The sequence below is a fragment of the Pan troglodytes genome, chromosome 8 (genome assembly GCF_028858775.2).
Source record: "Pan troglodytes isolate AG18354 chromosome 8, NHGRI_mPanTro3-v2.0_pri, whole genome shotgun sequence".
Taxonomy (NCBI): Eukaryota; Metazoa; Chordata; class Mammalia; order Primates; family Hominidae; genus Pan; species Pan troglodytes.
In genome coordinates this window covers 92761872-92780327 of record NC_072406.2, presented here as the reverse complement: position 1 = coordinate 92780327, position 18456 = coordinate 92761872, and the positions used below count along the sequence as shown (strand labels likewise).

General features: G+C 47.5%; 1 protein-coding gene across 2 annotated transcripts in view; it reads right to left on the bottom strand.

Moving 5' to 3' along the window:
* Positions 1–18456, bottom strand: part of SH2D4B (SH2 domain containing 4B) — a 107225-nt gene that overhangs the window by 26508 nt on the left and 62261 nt on the right. The window contains exons 5-6 of one of the 2 annotated variants that reach the window (XM_054659754.2): positions 15289–15505; positions 9519–9646 (exon numbers count right to left, since the gene is read on the bottom strand). In XM_054659754.2, the coding sequence (XP_054515729.2) occupies positions 9519–9646; positions 15289–15505 (345 nt within the window). The remainder of the gene's footprint in view (positions 1–9518; positions 9647–15288; positions 15506–18456) is intronic. The other variant, XM_001153936.7, reaches the window with a different exon arrangement.

Here is an 18456-nt window from a genome sequence, read left to right as displayed (position 1 = left end):
ACAGATGTTCTCAGATAGCACCAACAACTTCATGTTCACTATTACAATATTTACTCCATGGGCACTAATCAGCTGCACCCCGGGAAAGGAAAGGCATTGTAAGTATACTTTCAGAAGACACTCTGCAATAACAGAGCCATAAATCCGTATGTTAGCAAATCCTCAAAGCCAACCCAGAATTCTGTTCCCAGCCCCTCCACCTCCATTCCATTCCCTGAAATTATTAGCTCAGAATTGAACCTGAGTAACCAAATGAGCTCTTTTTATTTCTCGGTTAGGACTTCACCCTCAAAAGAAAGAAACGCAGGCAGGCCAGCCACGACGTTTCACTTTTTATGGACCTCAATTTATCTGACGTGCATATTTCTTAAAGCTTTCACCGCAGCTACGCCTCAACGGCTGACAACACCTCCATTACCACTTAGCTATTTCTCATTCATTTTTGTGACTTTCCTTTCTGACCGCCATACTTTCCAGACAGTATCATTAAGGAGGCTGGAATTATTAAGCTCTTCATTCTCAACAGTATCTCAAAGCATCCTAAAGCCACAGAGATTGTGATGAATGAGCTCAAAGGCCTTCTTTTTTTTATAACGCCAAATGAAATTTAACCATGGCTAACTGCTCAGACAAGGGTTTCACTGGACGAGTTTCTTGGTCCCAGATATATTTATGCACAAGAGGCAATATCCATGCCTATGAATGTCTGCTCCAAGCTGACCTGCCAGGTTCTAATCACCAATGCTGCTGTTCATGAGAGAGTGGTATCACCCAGTAAAATGACTTCTGAAACTGGCTATGGCAAGATCCTGTATAATACTGACCTCCATTGGATGTATACATTTATGGCATGATTGTTTAATGTCAGTCTCACTGGCTAGACTGACAGCTTCACTAGAGCAGAAGCCAGGTTATTTTTCCCTATGTGGTGGACACAGATTGGTCTTGCCTGCCCGGTATCATTCAGTGGCTGTCTTCTGGCAAGGGAACTGTGACCTTTCGGGAAGCCACGTACTCTCAGTCTGTGCAGTTCCAATAGGGTGTTCTCCACCCACCTACTCTAGGCATGATCATATGACCCAGGGCTGGCTAATCAAGGCAGATCACCTGCCTGACCACAGTGACTGGTCCAGAAGTGAACATATGACCAACCCAGACCCAACAAAGCAGATTATTGGGACTAATACTGGGGCTGTTGAGAGACAAGCAGGCCCTTTCTTCTGCTGGATTTGAGCCTGGGAGAATGCAGGCATGCAACCTCAGGCTGATGCATTGCTTGGTAATGAAAACAACAGAGCTGAGAGATGGAGAGAGTCTGGTTGCTGAAAAGCCTAAGCTCCCTGGATCAAGCAAAGCCTGAAGCTAGACCTATCTGTGGGTTTTTCAGTCTTATGAGCTGAAAATTCTCTTTTAGGTTACATCAGTTTGAATTTTTTGTTATTCTCACAAGTGAATGTAAGTTCCATGAGGGTAGGGAAGGCATCAGTTTTGTTCATCACCACACACCCTGTACTTAGCACTCAACACAAACTTGACAGTAATAATCAACAAATGAATTATTTACATGCCTTTACTCAGGGAGTCTGTCTTCTCTTGCCCCTGTCTAGGTAACTCAACAATCTGAAACACACAATTCCCTGTTTTACCCTAATTGCATTAAGGACTTTGCAAACTATATGGGAACCCAGATGGCATTCTTCAGGAATTCTATAGGAGGGTGGCACCAGCCTCAGGAGGAGCAGACACTTTCCTGGTTAGCAGTAAGGCAGGGCAGTGTTGGCTCCACAGCCCAGAGATGGCTGGGCACCTCCTAAAGAAAATGGCCACCTCTCCACCCTCAAGGAGACCACCTGGACTAGAAAGGAACTGATTCCCCAGAGCACCGTGTGCCCTGGAGCAGCCACTGAACCTTCCCCTCAGCTGTGAGATGGCAGCAAGGCTGCACTGCATCACAGGTAAGAGCATGGATTCTGAACCCAGATCACCTGGGTTTGAATCCCACCTCCCCCACTTACTAAAAACATAACCATGGGCAACTGACTTCACCTCTCTGTGCCTCAGCTTCCTCATTTGTGAAATGGGGCTAACGCTAGCAGCAAGTGCATGGTGATGTCACATAGGACTAAATAAATGAACATATGAGAAATGTTTAGAAGACGGTCCAGCATACTGTAAGCACTATGTACGTAATGGCTACCATTATTACCCAGTCCAGAGAGTTGTTTGGGAAGTAAGTGAAATACTGGATGTTCAAGGTTTACTGGACACAATGCCAGCACAAAGTAACTGTTCCCAAATTATTAGTTAAAACACAAAAAGCCAATATAATCCCACAGGTGAGGCCAACCACCACATCCCATGGATACCAGCCAATGTACATCTGACAAGAAGTAAAAAGTCAGATGTCCTCTGCCCAGGGATGCCACTGATCCAAAAGGTACCTTTGTGCACCAGACAGACACAGCCCCATACAGGATGCGAGGCTTGGAAGCAAAGTGGACACCAGAACTACAGACAGCTGATAGAAAAGGGTTAAAATTTCAGGAACACCATTACAACCTACGCTTTCCTAAAGCAAAAATAGTCTCATTCTTCTTTGTAGTCTCTTTTTGAGACTAGATAGCCAGTGCACACTTGAAAAAAACATGAAGGAAAATATTCCTTTATTTTTCAGTTGGAACCGCTAAAGCAAGAACTTAAGAGGAAAGTGGGTCAACTGACCTACTTCTTTTTCTCCTTTAGAAAGTTTTGCATTTGAGGTCAGAGTTGGTAGAAAATTTCCATTCCAAATTCTGCCCAAGAGAAGAAAATTAGCAATCTCGCTTGCCATGATGGATTGTGACATGCTAACCAACCTTCCAAATGGCCCCTGCGTTACACCTAATGACTTTTAAAAAATATTTCAAGATGGGTATCATACTCATAATAGAAGAAAATTCAGACTTGCACTTTTTTTTTGGAAGGCTAAATCAGTGTCATCTTTCTTTTGTGCACAGGTCTTTTTCTTTATTTCTGAGTGATAGCAGTGACATAACTTAGTATGCCATAAAGAGATGAATCACCTTGCACATGCCTCGGTTCCTGATGTGCCACCATGTTTGTCTATTCCTTATAACAAACCAAAGCATTTATTGCATGACACCATGTTCTAAACACTTTAAAAATGTTGATACATTTAATCCTCACAACACTACTATGTAGTGGGTGTTATTATTTTCTCCACTCCTGGTTTCTTCAGCAATTCCTTGCTAAACACGAATTTTTAGTGCCTGGGTCCACACTGCCAAGATCCCAAGAACCCCATCCTAACTGTCCCCTCTCAACAGATTCCAAATCTTCACCAGCATTTCCTGTCTTCCTACTAATCCTGGAAGCCAAGAACAGGGGTTTGGACTGGCACACTCTCTCCCTCTTAGCTCCAGAAATTCTAGTTCCTGGGAGTAATCCCAAAGACCAAACAGGGCATCCCCAGATTTTCCCTCAAGCTGGGTCAGGAAACCAGTGCCAGCTCTGATTGCCAAGGTCAGGAATGAGGAGGGGTGAGATTTAAAATAAAGAACCCAGGCCGAGCCTAAAAGAAGTTCTCCGAATATACAGTAAGGGATTGTAAATGCAGAGAGGGCGCTTTTCTGTCCCAGTTTCCATCCCTGGATGGCAGTATATGCAAAGAGACAGCCAGAATGGAATAGGTAAAACTAAGAGCCAGAAACCTGGTTTTTCATCCCAGCTCCCCTGCTGACTGCTGGACAAATGTGGGATAGTTTCTCAAGCTCTCTGGTCCTCAGTGGGGTCACCTGTAAAGGGCTAACCATGACCAGCTCTTGCAGTAATTGGCAGTGCCATGGGATGCAGGACTGCATGGCAGCATCAAGCCCGAGGATGGCAAAGGTCAGCAGCAGCCAGCCTGTCCAACCCCTTCCTGCTCCATACAGCTCAGAGAGGTGACCTCCCTCCCAGTGTATGCAGTCAGAGGGGCCAAGCCCCAACTCCATTCCCACTCAGCTGCTGCCTCCCAGGGCACAGTTCTTTCCACCTCTCTGGGGGTTTCCTCCCTGCAGGACGGCCAGTGGGTTTGCCCCTCATCCACAGGGCTCCCAGGAGGGCTACCCAGGAGGGGATCACCATTGCTTACACCTCAGTTTCTATACCATCAACACAACATCAACAGAGAAATGAGCAAGGTGAAGTCCGACAGTCACACGGTGGAGAACATCCTCAGTCCTCAGCCCACAGACTCCCAGGCACCTACCCTGTGGCCAGCCCCAGGCCCCGGCCAACCTTTCCAATGTTCATGACAACCTGAGCAAACTTCAGTGGCTTGGCAGGGGCAGGGCCCTGGAGCAATATCAGCAGTGTTTGCCCTCAGAACCACACTGCATGGCAGAGGTCAGGAGCAGAGGGTGTAAAGGCCCTCACTCCCCATTCTGGGGGGTTCGCTAGCCATCAAGACTGCCCAAATAGCAAGGTGCAGCCATCAAAAATGCTCTTTCTTCTACTAAAGTGAAATGTGTTTCTTCAGAATCCCCATCCATCCCTAGGGATATGGTTTGGATATTTGTCCCACCCAAATCTCATGTTGAAACATGATCCCCAGTGTTGGAAGTAGGGCCTGGTGAGAGGTGTTTGGGTCATGGGGGCAGATTCCTCATGGCTTGGTGCTGTCCTCACCACAGTGAGTGAGTTCTCATGAGATCTGGTTGTTTAAGTGTGTGGCACCTGCCGCTACCCACCTTCCTCCCACTCTCGCCACATGACATGCCTGCTCCAGCTTCGCCTTCTGCCACGAGTAAAAGCTCCCTGAGGCCTCCCTGGAAGCCAAGCAGATGCTGGTGCTACTTCCTGTGCAGCCTGCAGAACTGTGAGTCAATTAAACCACTTTTCTTTATAAATTACCCAGCCTCGGGTATTTGTTTACAGCAACACAAAAACAGCCTCACACACCTGGAGCCCAGTTTTGACCTTTTTAGCAATCCCCCTTTCTCAAGACAGAACTCCAGAGACTGAGGGGGTGGTTCTGTTCCTCTACCCATTCCTCCCCACAGCTTCTCCTTTCCAAGATAAACATTCCCGAAGTAATCATTAAAATGACTTCTGTGATTTATATTTCCTTCCCTTCCCTCAAACACAGCAATGTTTTGTTTGTGTGCTGTCATCCAAACAGCAATCCGGAGGAGTCTGAAGATGTGGGGCCCATTCTAGACCCTAGCAGCTCTGTGACCTTCAGTGCTCTTCTCTGAATGTATTCTGAGGTCACAGTGGAAGCAGGTGGGAAGAAGTGTCCATTCTACTTTGGAGCTCTCGCATCTCACAAGAAAGCTGCCCCTCACTGCTGGGATCCCTGCACTGTCTACATGGCTGGGGAGTACCCTCCTCCCAGGTGGGGTCCCCCGTTTGTGCTTGCTCACGAAGAAGCATGCCAATAACACCCTACAGAGGACAGCCAAAGGCCCACCCAAGCCCAGGTGAGGCCACGCTTGAGATCCACTCCCAGCACCTGAGCAGGGTCACATGGAGATAATTTATCAATGCCAATGATATCACCCACCGGGTAGTCCCATTCTGTGCCAAGCCCTATGGGCAAGCAGCAAGGCAGCCAATGGGTTGTCACCCAGACAATAAATCATAGACCACATTGTGACTGTTTTTGTAGAAAGAAGTAAAGCTCAGGAAGAGAAATGGGTTCTGACTGAGCCAATGTTCAGACAGAGAACGTTCTTAATAGATACATGTCGAATTTCGAAAATACTTTTTTCCCCAAAGCCAAGGTTATATGTACTAGCATTTCTCACAAGTAGTTTGATATAACTACAATCTCTCTCCCAATTCCTGGAACATAACAATAAACGAAGGAGGAACAAGGAATTACTATCACTCTTTGTAACCCAGGAGACTCTACCTAGAACCCTGTGGTCCCAGAGAAAAGCCTGTTCCCAGTCCCCTCTCACTCTGCACTCTATGCCCATTTCCCCAAACCTGATTTCCCAAAGGAGCCTCTGGTGGTTGACCCCAGATCCCAGGAAACATCAGGAAACACACTGGCATGGCTTTTTATGGTGGACAAAGCACTCCTGTTGGCTCAATCTTCGTAAGTGTCCTGTGAAGTAGATGTTACAACGCCAGTTTCACAGATGGGGAATTTAAAGGACACATCCAAGGTCTCAGAGCCGCTAAGTTCTAGAATGGACCCCATATCTTCAGATTCTTTGTCTACTTGCTGTTTGGATAACACTGGCACAAATCCACATGTGTTTGAGGAAAGGGAAGGAAATCATTCGAGTAGTCATGTTTAACCTGCATATGAAATCTAACTGAATTAACTAAGACTCTTTTATTTGGGAAAGAAAAGATTTGTATTGGGATTCTGACAGATTATATTATTGGCTCAAATTCTTCTTCCCTCTCTGTTGCCACACCCTTTGACATAGGACTCTGCAGTTCCTCGTAAGCAAAAGACAGAATATATTTTCCCATTCCTCAGCTCTGTGAGGTACAAGGCAAAGTGACAAGGTGCTGGCTCTAAGACTAGGGCTCAAGAGCCTGGCATGCTTCCAGTTGCTCTCTGATGTCTGTCCTGTCACCATGAGAAGAGCATGCCTGAGCTGGCCCACTGGTCCCAGAAGAGTGTAATAGATCCATGGTGCAGAGATGCCCCAGCTGAGACGCCCAACCAAGCCCAGCGAGAGCCGAGTCCCCTGCCAACCTGCAGCAAAAACTCCTTAACAAATTAGACTGGTGCAGGCCACCTGCCTCTGTAGGAATTGGTACAGAGGAAGTCCTAGCCCCTCCACCAGGGAATTCCTATATTGAAAGAGAAGTGGGAACACACTCACTGTTCCAGACTTTGGGATTTTATAAGTGAGTAAAGTTGAAAAAAAAAAAAAAAAAAAGCAGGAGTGGGGAAGGTCCCGGGCTGCTAACTTTTTACTTTTTCAAGCAAAGGCAATATATAAAAATAACCATGACTTACTATCCCATCAATTCATAAAAGATAGGACATTTTAACACTAAAACCGAGGAAAGGATATAATCTTAGAATATGACACAGTCCTTTCTAAGCAAAGTTACTTGGCCACCCTCCATATGTGAGCCTTTTTCTTTCCTTCTGTCACAGATCAATGAAAATTCTGTCACAAAATAGCTCCAGCCTGTGTAACAGCAACTTTTCTGCATGCTTTATGGTAGAACTGTCAGAAGAACATGAAATTAGCTACATAAATTGTGAGACTTAAATCTTGCTTCTGTTTGTTCTGTGACAATATAAAAGTTACCTTTTAAAAAAAAAAAAAGTCAAAAAAGAAAACAAAGCTAAAAATAATTTGAGCACCTTGGTCGCACCTTATCCACTGGCTGCCAAAGGCAGTTGGAGCACCTGGCACAGCTGCCCACTCTCACCCACGTGCCACTCCTGAGTTACACTCCACAGCTCCCTAAGATGCCAGTGCTGCACTTCCATGACCATAGTAACGTCTGAAGAAAAAGCACAGTGGTGACTTAAATGGACGTTCTACTGGGGCTACAGGGACACATAACTGGGACAGAAGGGAGAGGCAGAGAATCCCCAGCACCAGCTCCAGGGACACATGGCTCAGTCAGCCATGAGTGCTGTCTTCTCTCTGAGCCCTAAAGAGCCAGTCCAACCTTCTGCCAGATGTGTGGTGACCTGGGAGAAGAAAGAGGTCTGAAACTGGACGGTGGTCATAACAGACTAGATTATCCTTCGAAACTATCCACTGTACCATGGACGCCACATTGGTTCTGGCTAACAGAATGTGAGCAACAACTTCACGTGTCAGTTTCCTGCAAAAGCTTTAGGAGCCAATGTGTGGTTCTCCAAGTCTCTCATTTCCCTCTGTCATGAGATCATCAATGTTTTTTTTTTTTTTTTTTTTTTTTTTGAGACTGAGTCTCGCTCTGGTTGCCCAGGCTGGAGTACAATGTTGCAATCTCGGCTCTCTGCAACCTCTGCCTCCCAGATTCAAGCAATTCTCCTGCCTCAGCCTCCTGAGTACCTGGGATTACAGGGGCCTGCCACCACACCTGGCTAATTTTTTAAAATATTTTTAGTAGAGACAAGGTTTCATCATGTTGGCCAGGCTGGTTTCAAACTCCTGACCTCAAGTGATCCTCCCGCCTCAGCCTCCCAAAGTGCTAGGATTACAGGCGTGAGCCACCGCGCCTGACTGACCATCAGCGTTTTAAATAGAGGCAGCTCCTTCAGGCTGAGGCGCAGACTAAAGTCTGAACCAACTCCCAAGGGCACGTAACATGTGTAAGAAATAAACCTTGACTGGTGGGGGTCACTGAGACTTCAGAAGCATTTGTGACCGAGGCATATCCAATCTGACCAACATGACACGGATGCTATTCATTGGGTTGGAGAGCTCAACAGCAGTGGCAACAGAGGAAGATGGCAAGCTCATCTTGGAGGTATTTCTGTACTTGGTCCCTGGGTGAGAGGCAGGGGTGAGGGCTGAATACAGAGAGGCCTAATACATAGGTCCCTGACCTCACCAAGCATTAAGACCACCTGGGAAGGCTAATCTGACCCTCACATGTGTGGCTCTGGATTTTCAATGCAGAGAAGCAAGGGCTGTTCTTCGGAACTGTAAAGCCTGGGATCTAATCCCAATCCAGACATTTTCTTCCCACCTTCATCCATTCTTCCCATGGATACTTACTGAGCCAGGCACAGGGAAAACAAACAAGCTCCTTAACCTCACAGGCTCACATTCAGGTGGGAGGACAGACAATAAGTAAATCTGATAAATACCAACTGGGCACACTCTGTCCAGGAAATGAGCAGGGTGAGCTGAGGGACACTGGGGAAGGCTGCTGTAGGTAAGGAGTTCAGGAAAGGCCTTTCTGAGGAGGGGATGTTTGAGATGGAAAATGAGAATGTGCCAGCCATGCAAAGAGCTGCTGAAAGACAGAAAACGTGAGCAGAGCCACGGCAAGCACAAAAGGTCTGAGATGGGAAAGAGGATGGCTTGTTTGAGGAACAGGAAAAAGGCCAGAGCTTTGGAAACAAGGTGAGCAAGGAGGGACTTTCAAGGAGCCACCCTGCCCTAACAGTCTATGTTTGGGTGACACTGACCTCTTCATTCAGCCATCTGTCATCTAATCAACAAGTATGTACCCAGAGCCTACAGTGTGACAGGCTGTGGCCAGGATCCAGGGATGGGGGTCCTAGCCACCAGGAGCTCATGCAACTCTCAGGGCTCACTGTCTTATGACCACAAAGAAGATGCCTCTGAGGGGCCCTTGGTGGCTACAGAGGCTGTGAGGTGACAGCAGTGGGCGAGAGCCATGTTCATCCCTTCCCAGAAGAGTTGAGAGGCCCATTGAGCATCCCTGGGGCCTGCAGCCTCCTGGACTCCCACTGGGAGAGGGACAGAATGGAGATTGCTTAAAGTCCTCTGCCCCCTGATTATAACTGTCCTTCAGCACCCCTCCCCAACCCCAGAGAGAGGCAAAGATGTGGAAATCATCTGGCACAGGGCCCAGAAAAATGGTGCTACCATGGAACCAGGGGGCGATGAACTTGGTGTTCCTCTCGAAGCCAGCTCGGCGAGGCAGCTGCTCCTCCTTAAACCAGCGGACGATGACATCTCTGGAGACTGGGCGCAGCGGGCGCTCCCAGGTCCTGCTGAAGAGAAAGAAAGGGGGGAGGGCAGAAGAGTCAGGGAGGGAGAAAGAGCGGAGGGAGAGGAAGGCAGAGGGGAAGGAAAGAGGAAGGGAGAGGAAGGTAAAAGAAGGAGCAGGAAGGGGGGGTGGAAGAAGGGGCAGGGGAGGGCCATGAGGGAATGAATATGCTAAGCATGGTGCCCATATCCATGCCTACAAAGAGGATTAAAACAGCCCAGGTACTCGAAGGCATTTTGCAGATTATAATGTACCATCTGTTATTATTTATTTAAAAGAAAACTGTTACCGATTGTTTCAAAAAACAGCCACACAGGTGGGAATGAAAAGAGGCTAGGAGGGGATGTCTGAGGGAAAGAAAAGGCACATTTTCCCTCGAGCATGGCCAGGGCATAAATACCAGCATGGATGAAGGAGGCTCCTGACGGAAAGAAATGAGTGTGTCCCATCCCCTTCTCTCTCTCAGAAAGAATTCTGGGTCTTGTCCCCTCCTTACCTCTCCCTCCCCGCCCTCTGAGGGGATGCCTGCCTTTGCCACAACTCCTGCGCTTTTGTAAGGCAGAACCAGGACAGTGAACAGAGAGAGAAGCCGGAGAACCTCAATTTGCTCTGGAAATGGCTGAGATTCCCTGCCCAGAAAATAAAAACTATGACAGAGGAAATGGAGCCGGAAGGAAACAAAACCACACGTCGGTAACTACGGATGGAATGGGTGAGGGACTGAAGGCACGGAGGGCGGGAGGAGGAGGAGCACGGGAAGAGTTTAGACGAGGGAGTAGATAACGTTTTAAAGTTTTCTCACAGGTGAGCCAAGCTCGTCATTGCTTTCGTGTCTGAACTGCGGTTCCCAGATGCTTACACAGACTTGGACACATGAGACCCCCCTGCACTCGGGCTACACTGAAAGCATAGTTAAGAGCTGGCAGCACACAACACGTGACAGGGGCACCCACAACTGTGTGGTGAAGTACAATGCAGTAACACCATGGTGCATGAAATCATGGCACAAAAATACAGCATCTGGGCCGGGCGCGGTGGCTCACGCCTGTAATCCCAGCACTTTGGGAGGCCAAGACCAGTCTGGCCTGATCTGCTCCCCCATCTAAACTCTTCCCGTGCCCCTCCTCCTCCCGCCCTCCGTGCCTTCAGTCCCTCACCCATTCCATCCATAGTTACCAATGTGCGGTTTTGTTTCCTTCCACCTCCATTTCCTCTGTCATACTTTCTATTTTCTGGGCAGGAAATCTCAGCCATTTCCAGAGCAAATTGAGGTTCTCCGGTTTCTCTCTCTGTTCACTGTCCTGGTTCTGCCTTACAAAAGTGCAGGAGTTGTGGTGAAACCCCATCTCTACTAAAAGTACAAAAATTAGCCAGGCATGGTGGCAGGCACTTGTATTCCCAGCTACTCAAGAGGCTGAGGCAGGAGAATCGCTTGAACCCTGGAGGCGGAGGTTGCAGTGAGCTGAGATCGTGCCACTGCACTCCAGCCTGGGCAACAGAGCAAGACTCTGTCTCAAAATAATAATAACAATACAGCATCTGAGGAACAAGGCAACAGCCCACCTTGAACAACCAAAGCCTCTTCACCATTTCCAACTGAGTGACAGGAGCCTGGTAAATTCTTATTTTGTTGTTGCCATCCACCTAATAGTACTGGCATTTAGAATTCACGGTTATCCTTGTTTTTTATAAAATCAATGTCAGCTGTCCTCTCATGTGGTCTCCGTATTTGCCCTGTACCCTCACTTTGACACTGTGCTCCGCGTACCTCCTTATAAGCCCAGAATAAATCCATGGGGCATTTCTTTACTCGCCCTAAACTGAATACATTCACACATGCACATGCATGCATACACACAGTAGTGAACACTGTAGATTTGAGAAAAGATGTTGGAAGGACAGAGGGTGAGGTTACATTGCATGGCTTACAGCCGTCATCTGTGGAGTTGGCCTCCAGCCCCTGTTTTCCCACTCGCTGCCACTCTGGGCTTTCCTTTACCCCCTACAGCCCTACAGAGAGCCAGCCTGTGTTCCCAGTCCTCACACTCTTCCTTCTCAGTAACCTCAGATGTCTTTCTTCTTCATTAAGCAGTGCAGGGCAGCCTGCTTCACCCAGCCTCTTCTTCCACATTTGCATCCCCCAAAAAATAGCTGTGCTCGGTGGAAAAACTCCTCTAGTTTCTAGGACTCGCTTTCCTTAGAAGGCAATAGGAAGTTATATATAACAGCAAAAAATAAATTCACTCACTCTTGTCCCTCTGTTTCTAAGCAGTCGATTTGAATTCGTTTCTAAGCAGAGAGTTTCTAAGCAGGGAATCTGACTCCCCCAGAATATAAATGCTACATTTATATACCTTAAAATTTTGATCATTCTATATAAATTAGACAGTTTTCACTTCTTTTTTCTTTTTCAGCTAATCTATGGCATTTTCCCTTGTTATAAACCCTTCAAAGGAGTCACTTTTATTTTCAGAAAACATTCCAGTGAATTGACTTAACCAAAATTCACTGTAAACAATTACATTGCTTCTGACTTTTTGCCATTATTAATAATGCTATGATAATCATCTTTGCGCTTTTTCCAATTTGCAGATAATTTCCTTAGTATAGATACTGGCACTGAAATTACTAGCCAAAGTCATACCAGCAGTAAAGAGTAGGGCCTGGGTAAAAAGATATGTGAGCAGCTTGTATACTGGTCCACAAGAGCTGACTGTTAAATTTTCAGGAATTTTCTAAGCCAGTTGTTAAACACAGCCATCATTAAAAGATAAATGTAACAGGCCGGGCACAGTGACTCATGGCTGTAATCCCAGCACTTTGGGAGGCCGAGGTGGGCGGATCACCTGAGGTCAGGAGTTCAAGACCAGCCTGGCCAACATGGTGAAAACCTATCTCTACTAAAAATACAAAAAATTAGCCGGGTGTACTGGCGCGCACCTGTAATCCCAGCTACTTGGGAGGCTGAGGCAGGAGAATCACTTGAACCTGGGAGGCAGAGGTTGCAGTGAGCCAGGATCGGACCACCACTGCACTCCAGCCTGGGCGACAGAGCGACTCAGTCTCAAATTTTTTTAGAAAAGTTAAATCTAATAAATGTACAATTAAATAAATTTTATTAAAATAAGGATAATAAATACTCAAAACTAAAAAAAAACAAAAAAAAGAGTATAAATACTAGATGTGTATTCCACGAGGCCACTTGGCCCAAAGCCTCACTCCTGAATCTGAACCTCTCCTCCCATCAGCGGCATGCATCTGCCCTTAGCACAAACAGATGAGGTGTGCTGACAGGCGCCACAGAGGTGACAGCAGTGAGGCCATGGGCACCCGTCCCATGGGGCGGCTACAGGAGAGAGGCTGGTAGGAGGGCCCTCTCACTGCCTGGGCCTGCTGCCCTGTATGCACAGCTGCTTGTCCCCTTTGAGGCTCACTCTGGATGAGGCCACTGCTCCCCTATTGGCTGCACAAAGCCAGCCCAGAGCCAGGTTGCACCATGGTCCATGTGGCTCCATCAAATGGGCCTGAGGGACAAATTCTAGGTTTTTTTAAAAAGCATAGATGAGGAGATGGCTTTTCTAACTATGCCCCCAAATTTAGAAAATATAAAAGAGGTCGGGTGTGGTGGCTCACACCTGTAATCCCAGGACTTTGGGAGGCCAAGGCAGGTGGATCACCTGAGGTCAGGAGTTCGAGACCAGCCTGACCAATATGGTGAAACTCTGTCTCTACTAAAAATACAAAAATTAGCCGGATGTGATGGCACGCACCCATAATCCCAGCTACTCAGGAGGCTGAGGCAGGAGAATCACTTGAACCTGGGAGGCGGAGGTTGCAGTGAGTGACCGAAGATGGTGCCATTATACTTCAGCCTGGGAGACAGAGTGAGACTCCGTCTCAAAACAAAAAAGAAGATATAAAAGAAAATTTGACCTTGTAACAATCAAGAATTCCTGCATGACAAAAAATTTCATATGAAAATCAAAAAATAAGTGCCAAACTGAGAAAAAATGTTTATCACAGACAAAAGAATCCTCTTCCCTAATATGTAGGGAGTTCTTAGAAATCAATAAGGAAAAGACAACACAATAAAAAGATCATTTACAGCACATCGTATAGAATACTATGCACCTGTTTAAAAAAAAGCCTAAATAGATAATATAAGAATTGATATGAAAAGCCTTCTAAAAACTAGTTAAATGAGGGGAAAGCAATCAAAGTGCAGAACCCCATGCATAAAATACAAACTTTTCCAGAAAAAAAAAAAAAGAGGAGGAATAAGGCCTTTCATGACGGTAACTGCAAAAACAAAGTGAGTGGATACATAAAAAACGAAGAACAGAGCCGGATGCAGTGGCTCACGCCTGTAATCCCAGCACTTTGGGAGGCCGAGGTGGGCGGATCACAAGGTCAGGAGATTGAGACTATCCTGGCTAACACAGTGAAACCCCATCTCTACTAAAAATACAAAAAATTAGCTGGGTGTGGTGGCGGGCACCTATAGTCCCAGCTACTTGGGAGGCTGAGGCAGGAGAACGGAGTGAACCTGGAAGGCGGAGCTTGCAGTGGGCTGAGATCACGCCACTGCACTCCAGCCTGGACAATAGAGCAAGACTCTGTCTCAAAAAAAGAAAAAAAAAAAAAAAACTAAGAATAGTAGTGACCTCTGGAAGAAGGGGGAATGGAGTAGATGGAAGGAGACAGGGAGTCAGCCATTTCTCAGTATACCTTTTTAAACCTTCTGGTTTGGGAATCTTATACTTGACAAGAAAGGAAAGGGTGGGAAGGGGGGACGGGAAGAAATGAAGACATCATCAACTGTCCCTAGACTGCAGGCAGAAGCAAAGTAAAACTCAGATACCCCTTCATTATCTGGGGGTGACTGGACTCTTCTGCAGATTACCTGAGGTTAAAGGAGCCGGCAGGTGCTCACCACCCAGCCTCTGGCCCTCCTGGGGACAGTGGTTGTTCAACAATGATGAGGGAAGGAGGGCACCCAAGAGGAGAGAGGCCAAACCTTGGGGTGGCCTAAGGTGGGGGCAGGTAGAAGGAAGAGGGGTTCCCTGCAACCTCCTAACCTTTGGTCCTGGCAATTTCGGACAGTCACCTAAGTGCCCTTGCCAAACAAACCCTCAGGGGACACAAATGTGTGTGAGGACCCGCCTGCAACCAACCATGCTAAACTGCAAACCTACTATTCCAATTGGAGAAAAACTGGCTTGCCTGGGGCTCCGACAGGCAGCAAGCCCTGGTGTCCAGGCTGCCCGGCCATGCTTTACCCATCTGAGGTCTCACTACAAGTTCTTAACTGGAGGCCCTTAGAGTCTCAAATTGTATGCAAACATTCTAGATCTTTATATATGCATATTTGAGGGGGAAGAAGGTACACAGCTTTCTTCTGATTCTCAAAGGAATCCTTGACCTTAAAAAGGTCAAAGCTCCCAGAACTCCAAAGTTATTACAAATCTCCAACTCCCACATCTCTCCTCCCTCTCCTACCCTAGACTAGGGCTGAGGTCCAGAGGGGAAATGCTAGCCCCAAACTACACAGCAAATCTGGGGCAGAACCGGGACTGGGACCCCGGTGTCCCACGCCCTAATCCAAGGCCCTTGCCCCAACCACACCAACGCGGAGCCTGGACCCACCTGACCGGCAGGGCAAGGGGCTGCGGCGGACCCGGGCCGGGAAGGTGGTGGTAGAGTCTTGCCTCCTGCTCATGGCTCTGGCCAAGCTCCCGGAACATGGAGCTGAGGCCAGCGACCGTGCCCTTCTGGATAGCACGGAGTGAGTGGCGTCGGTACTCGTCCCGGGCGCGCTGGGCTCGGCGGCTCCTCTCCTCATCAGCCGCCTTGGACCGGCGCACTGGAAAGAGAAAGACAGCACGTTAGCCCAGATCTGCAGCCCAGGCGGTGCACTGCGCCAGCTGGGACAGGAAGTATTCGGTTGGTGCAAAAGTAATTGCAATGTAGTGGCAAAAAATCGCGATGACTTTTGCACCAAACTAATAGTCCAGGAACCTCAGGATTCACCTGGCTGCAAGGAAGCTCAGAACCCAGAATGACAGAGCAGGCCCCGCCCAGCCCTAGCAGCACCCCTAGGGCAAGCCTGTCCCTACAGAGGTAAAGATACCCTGACGGTTTAGGGTTGTCTGGTTGTTCCTGTGACGCCATTCCAGAATGGCCAAGCCACCTTGGGGTGGAAATTTCCATCTCCCTATCTATTTCTTCCTGGGAGTGCCCTGCTCAGAGCAGATCCTCAAATCCTCTGCCCACTCAGCTCACCCATCAAGGTGGCCAGCATCTCCAGACACCACCACCGTCACCCACATTGACAGTGCCAAGCCCTGGGCTTGGTACCTTCCCTGCATTATCTCACTAAGGGACTTCCCCCAACCACCCAGGCAGGGAACATCATTATTTCTGCTTTATGGGTGAGGAAACCAGCCTCTGAGAGGTTAAGTAACTAGCCCAAAGTAAATCAGCTAATAAGGAGCAGAGCCTGGACAGAAACCCAGGTGTGCCTGGCTCTAAAACCCACACAGTTCTTTCCACCCCGTGGCCCCACCACTCAAGCAGCTACCTTCGATTTAAAACCCTGTGTATCTGACACCAGAGCTCTTTCCTACTAAAAAACAAAGGAGCATTTAAAGACCATCTGGCCCAACCTCCTCATGTTATTCATGTGGAAACTGAGGCTCAAGGAAGGACAGCAATTTGCCCAACTGGGTTAATGGACCAGGCCAGGAACTGTCCTTCCTGCTACCACAAGATGAGTTGTTGGAAACACTGGTGTCCCAGTTCTGGAACCCTTTCTTGGTTTCCCATGACCTTGAGAGCTGGTAGGTGACTGTGTGGGCAGGGAGGGGGAAGAGGATCTTCTGCTAACTCTAACAGCTTACGAGACTCCAAGACACCCCGCTCTCTAGCCCTCTGTCTTCACATACACATATATTAATAGATGTATATATATTCATTTTTTGAGATAAGGTCTCACTCTGTCACCCAGGCTGGAGTGCAGTGGTGCGATCACAGCTCACTGCAACCTCGACCTCCTGGGCTCAAGCAATCCTCCCACCTCAGCCTCCTGAGTAGCTGAGACTACAGGTGTGCGCCACCATGCCCATCTAAGTTTTTTAATTTTTTGTAGAGACAGGGCTTCACTATGTTGCGCAGCCTGGTCTTGAACTCTTGTGCTAAAGCAATCCTCCCACCTTGGCCTCCCCAGAGTACTGGGGTTATAAGAGTGAACCCCCACGCACAACCTCTTCCATCTTTTTGTGCTCCTCAAGGAAGGGCCCTGTCTCAGCCAAGTGGCCTTGAAAAGATATCTGTGCTTCTAAATCTCAAATGGGAGGTCTGGGACCTGGAAAATGCCGGAAAGGGAACAAAACCCATTAGAGGCAAATTCTGGAATTAAAACCAATTATTTTGTAGTCTCACTGCATCTTGGCAGGCCCCTATCTGCCTCTAAAATCCAACTATTTTGCAAAAAAACCTCTTGCTGGCCTTGTTCTTCTAATGGCACCAGGCTAATGCCCCAGCCCTAGTGAGTCACCTTCTCTTCTCAGAGTAAAATCTTAGTTTCTTTCTACTCCAGTGCCACTCAAGACATGCATAGCAGGCACCTACCAAGAACTGCACTGTGAGTATTTGCAGGATAAAGGCCAGTAGACCTGTTCCTGAAAGAAAGCATTTCTACTTCACAAGTTGTCAAAGAACCCTTTCTGGGAACAGAACATCTCCCAGATCTGAAGAAGGCAGCATGAAGTCTGTCCCTCAGAAGGTATTTATGGAAGTGCCCCCATGGGTGTCCCATACAGAATATCCACTAGGCTGTGAACTCCACGAGGGCAGGTGGAGAGTTTGCTTTGGTCTATTCATTGCTATATTCTAGTGCCAAGAACACAGTCGGCAGGCGATACGTATTTTTGTATGACTGATTGAACTCAATTTAAGTATTTAGCGCTGCACTAGGCCCTGAGTTGGATACAGAGATAATAGTGAAGCAAATCCTTCTTTCAAGGCACTCAGGGGCAAGTTGAGAAAATAAGACCAACAAATATCTCTAGCATAATGAAGAAAGTAGTGAGCATAATTTAAAAAAGAGACCAATAAAGTATTGTCAGAGCTTAGGGGCAGCAGCCTCGCATTCTGCTAGGGAGCCAGCAGCCATCACAGGAAATAATTTGACTGGGTGTGGGAAGATCAATAAGAGTTTTCCAGAGAAAGAAAAGGGAAGAGGCCATTCCAGAGAGAAAACCGAGGTTTCAGTGGTTTGTCACTCCTTATGTTACAAGACTCCAAGACACCCCTCTCTCCGGCCTTCCATTTTTTGTGTTCCTCAAGGAAGGGCCTTGTGTCTGCCAAGTGGCCCTGAGAAGACATCCGTATGTTGCGGCTTCTAAAACTCAAAAGGGAGGTCTGTAAGTTCCAGACCCTAAGAACACCATGATACCAGCCTTGTATTGTGACGAAAGGTTCCAACAAGGTCAGGATGCCCCGGGATGGGCTTTGCAGACATTTGACTGCAAACTAAAAACTAGAAGCTCGTGCCCTACAAGGACTGTGACTTTTGGAAGATTACAGCCCCTGAGAGACAGTGACATTCAGTGACAGACAGGCAGGCAGGTTACAGAAGGAAATCGTATGCAGACTAGGGAGCCGGGTTTTTGGAATTCAGACAGGTGGGGCCTTGAGCCATTTGTCACACAAAGATTAAACCCATTCTCCTAAAGCCCAGCTCTAATCTTACCATTCTCTTCCTCAAAAGCCTTCAGTGGCTCCCACTGCACACAGAAAATACAAACACCTTGG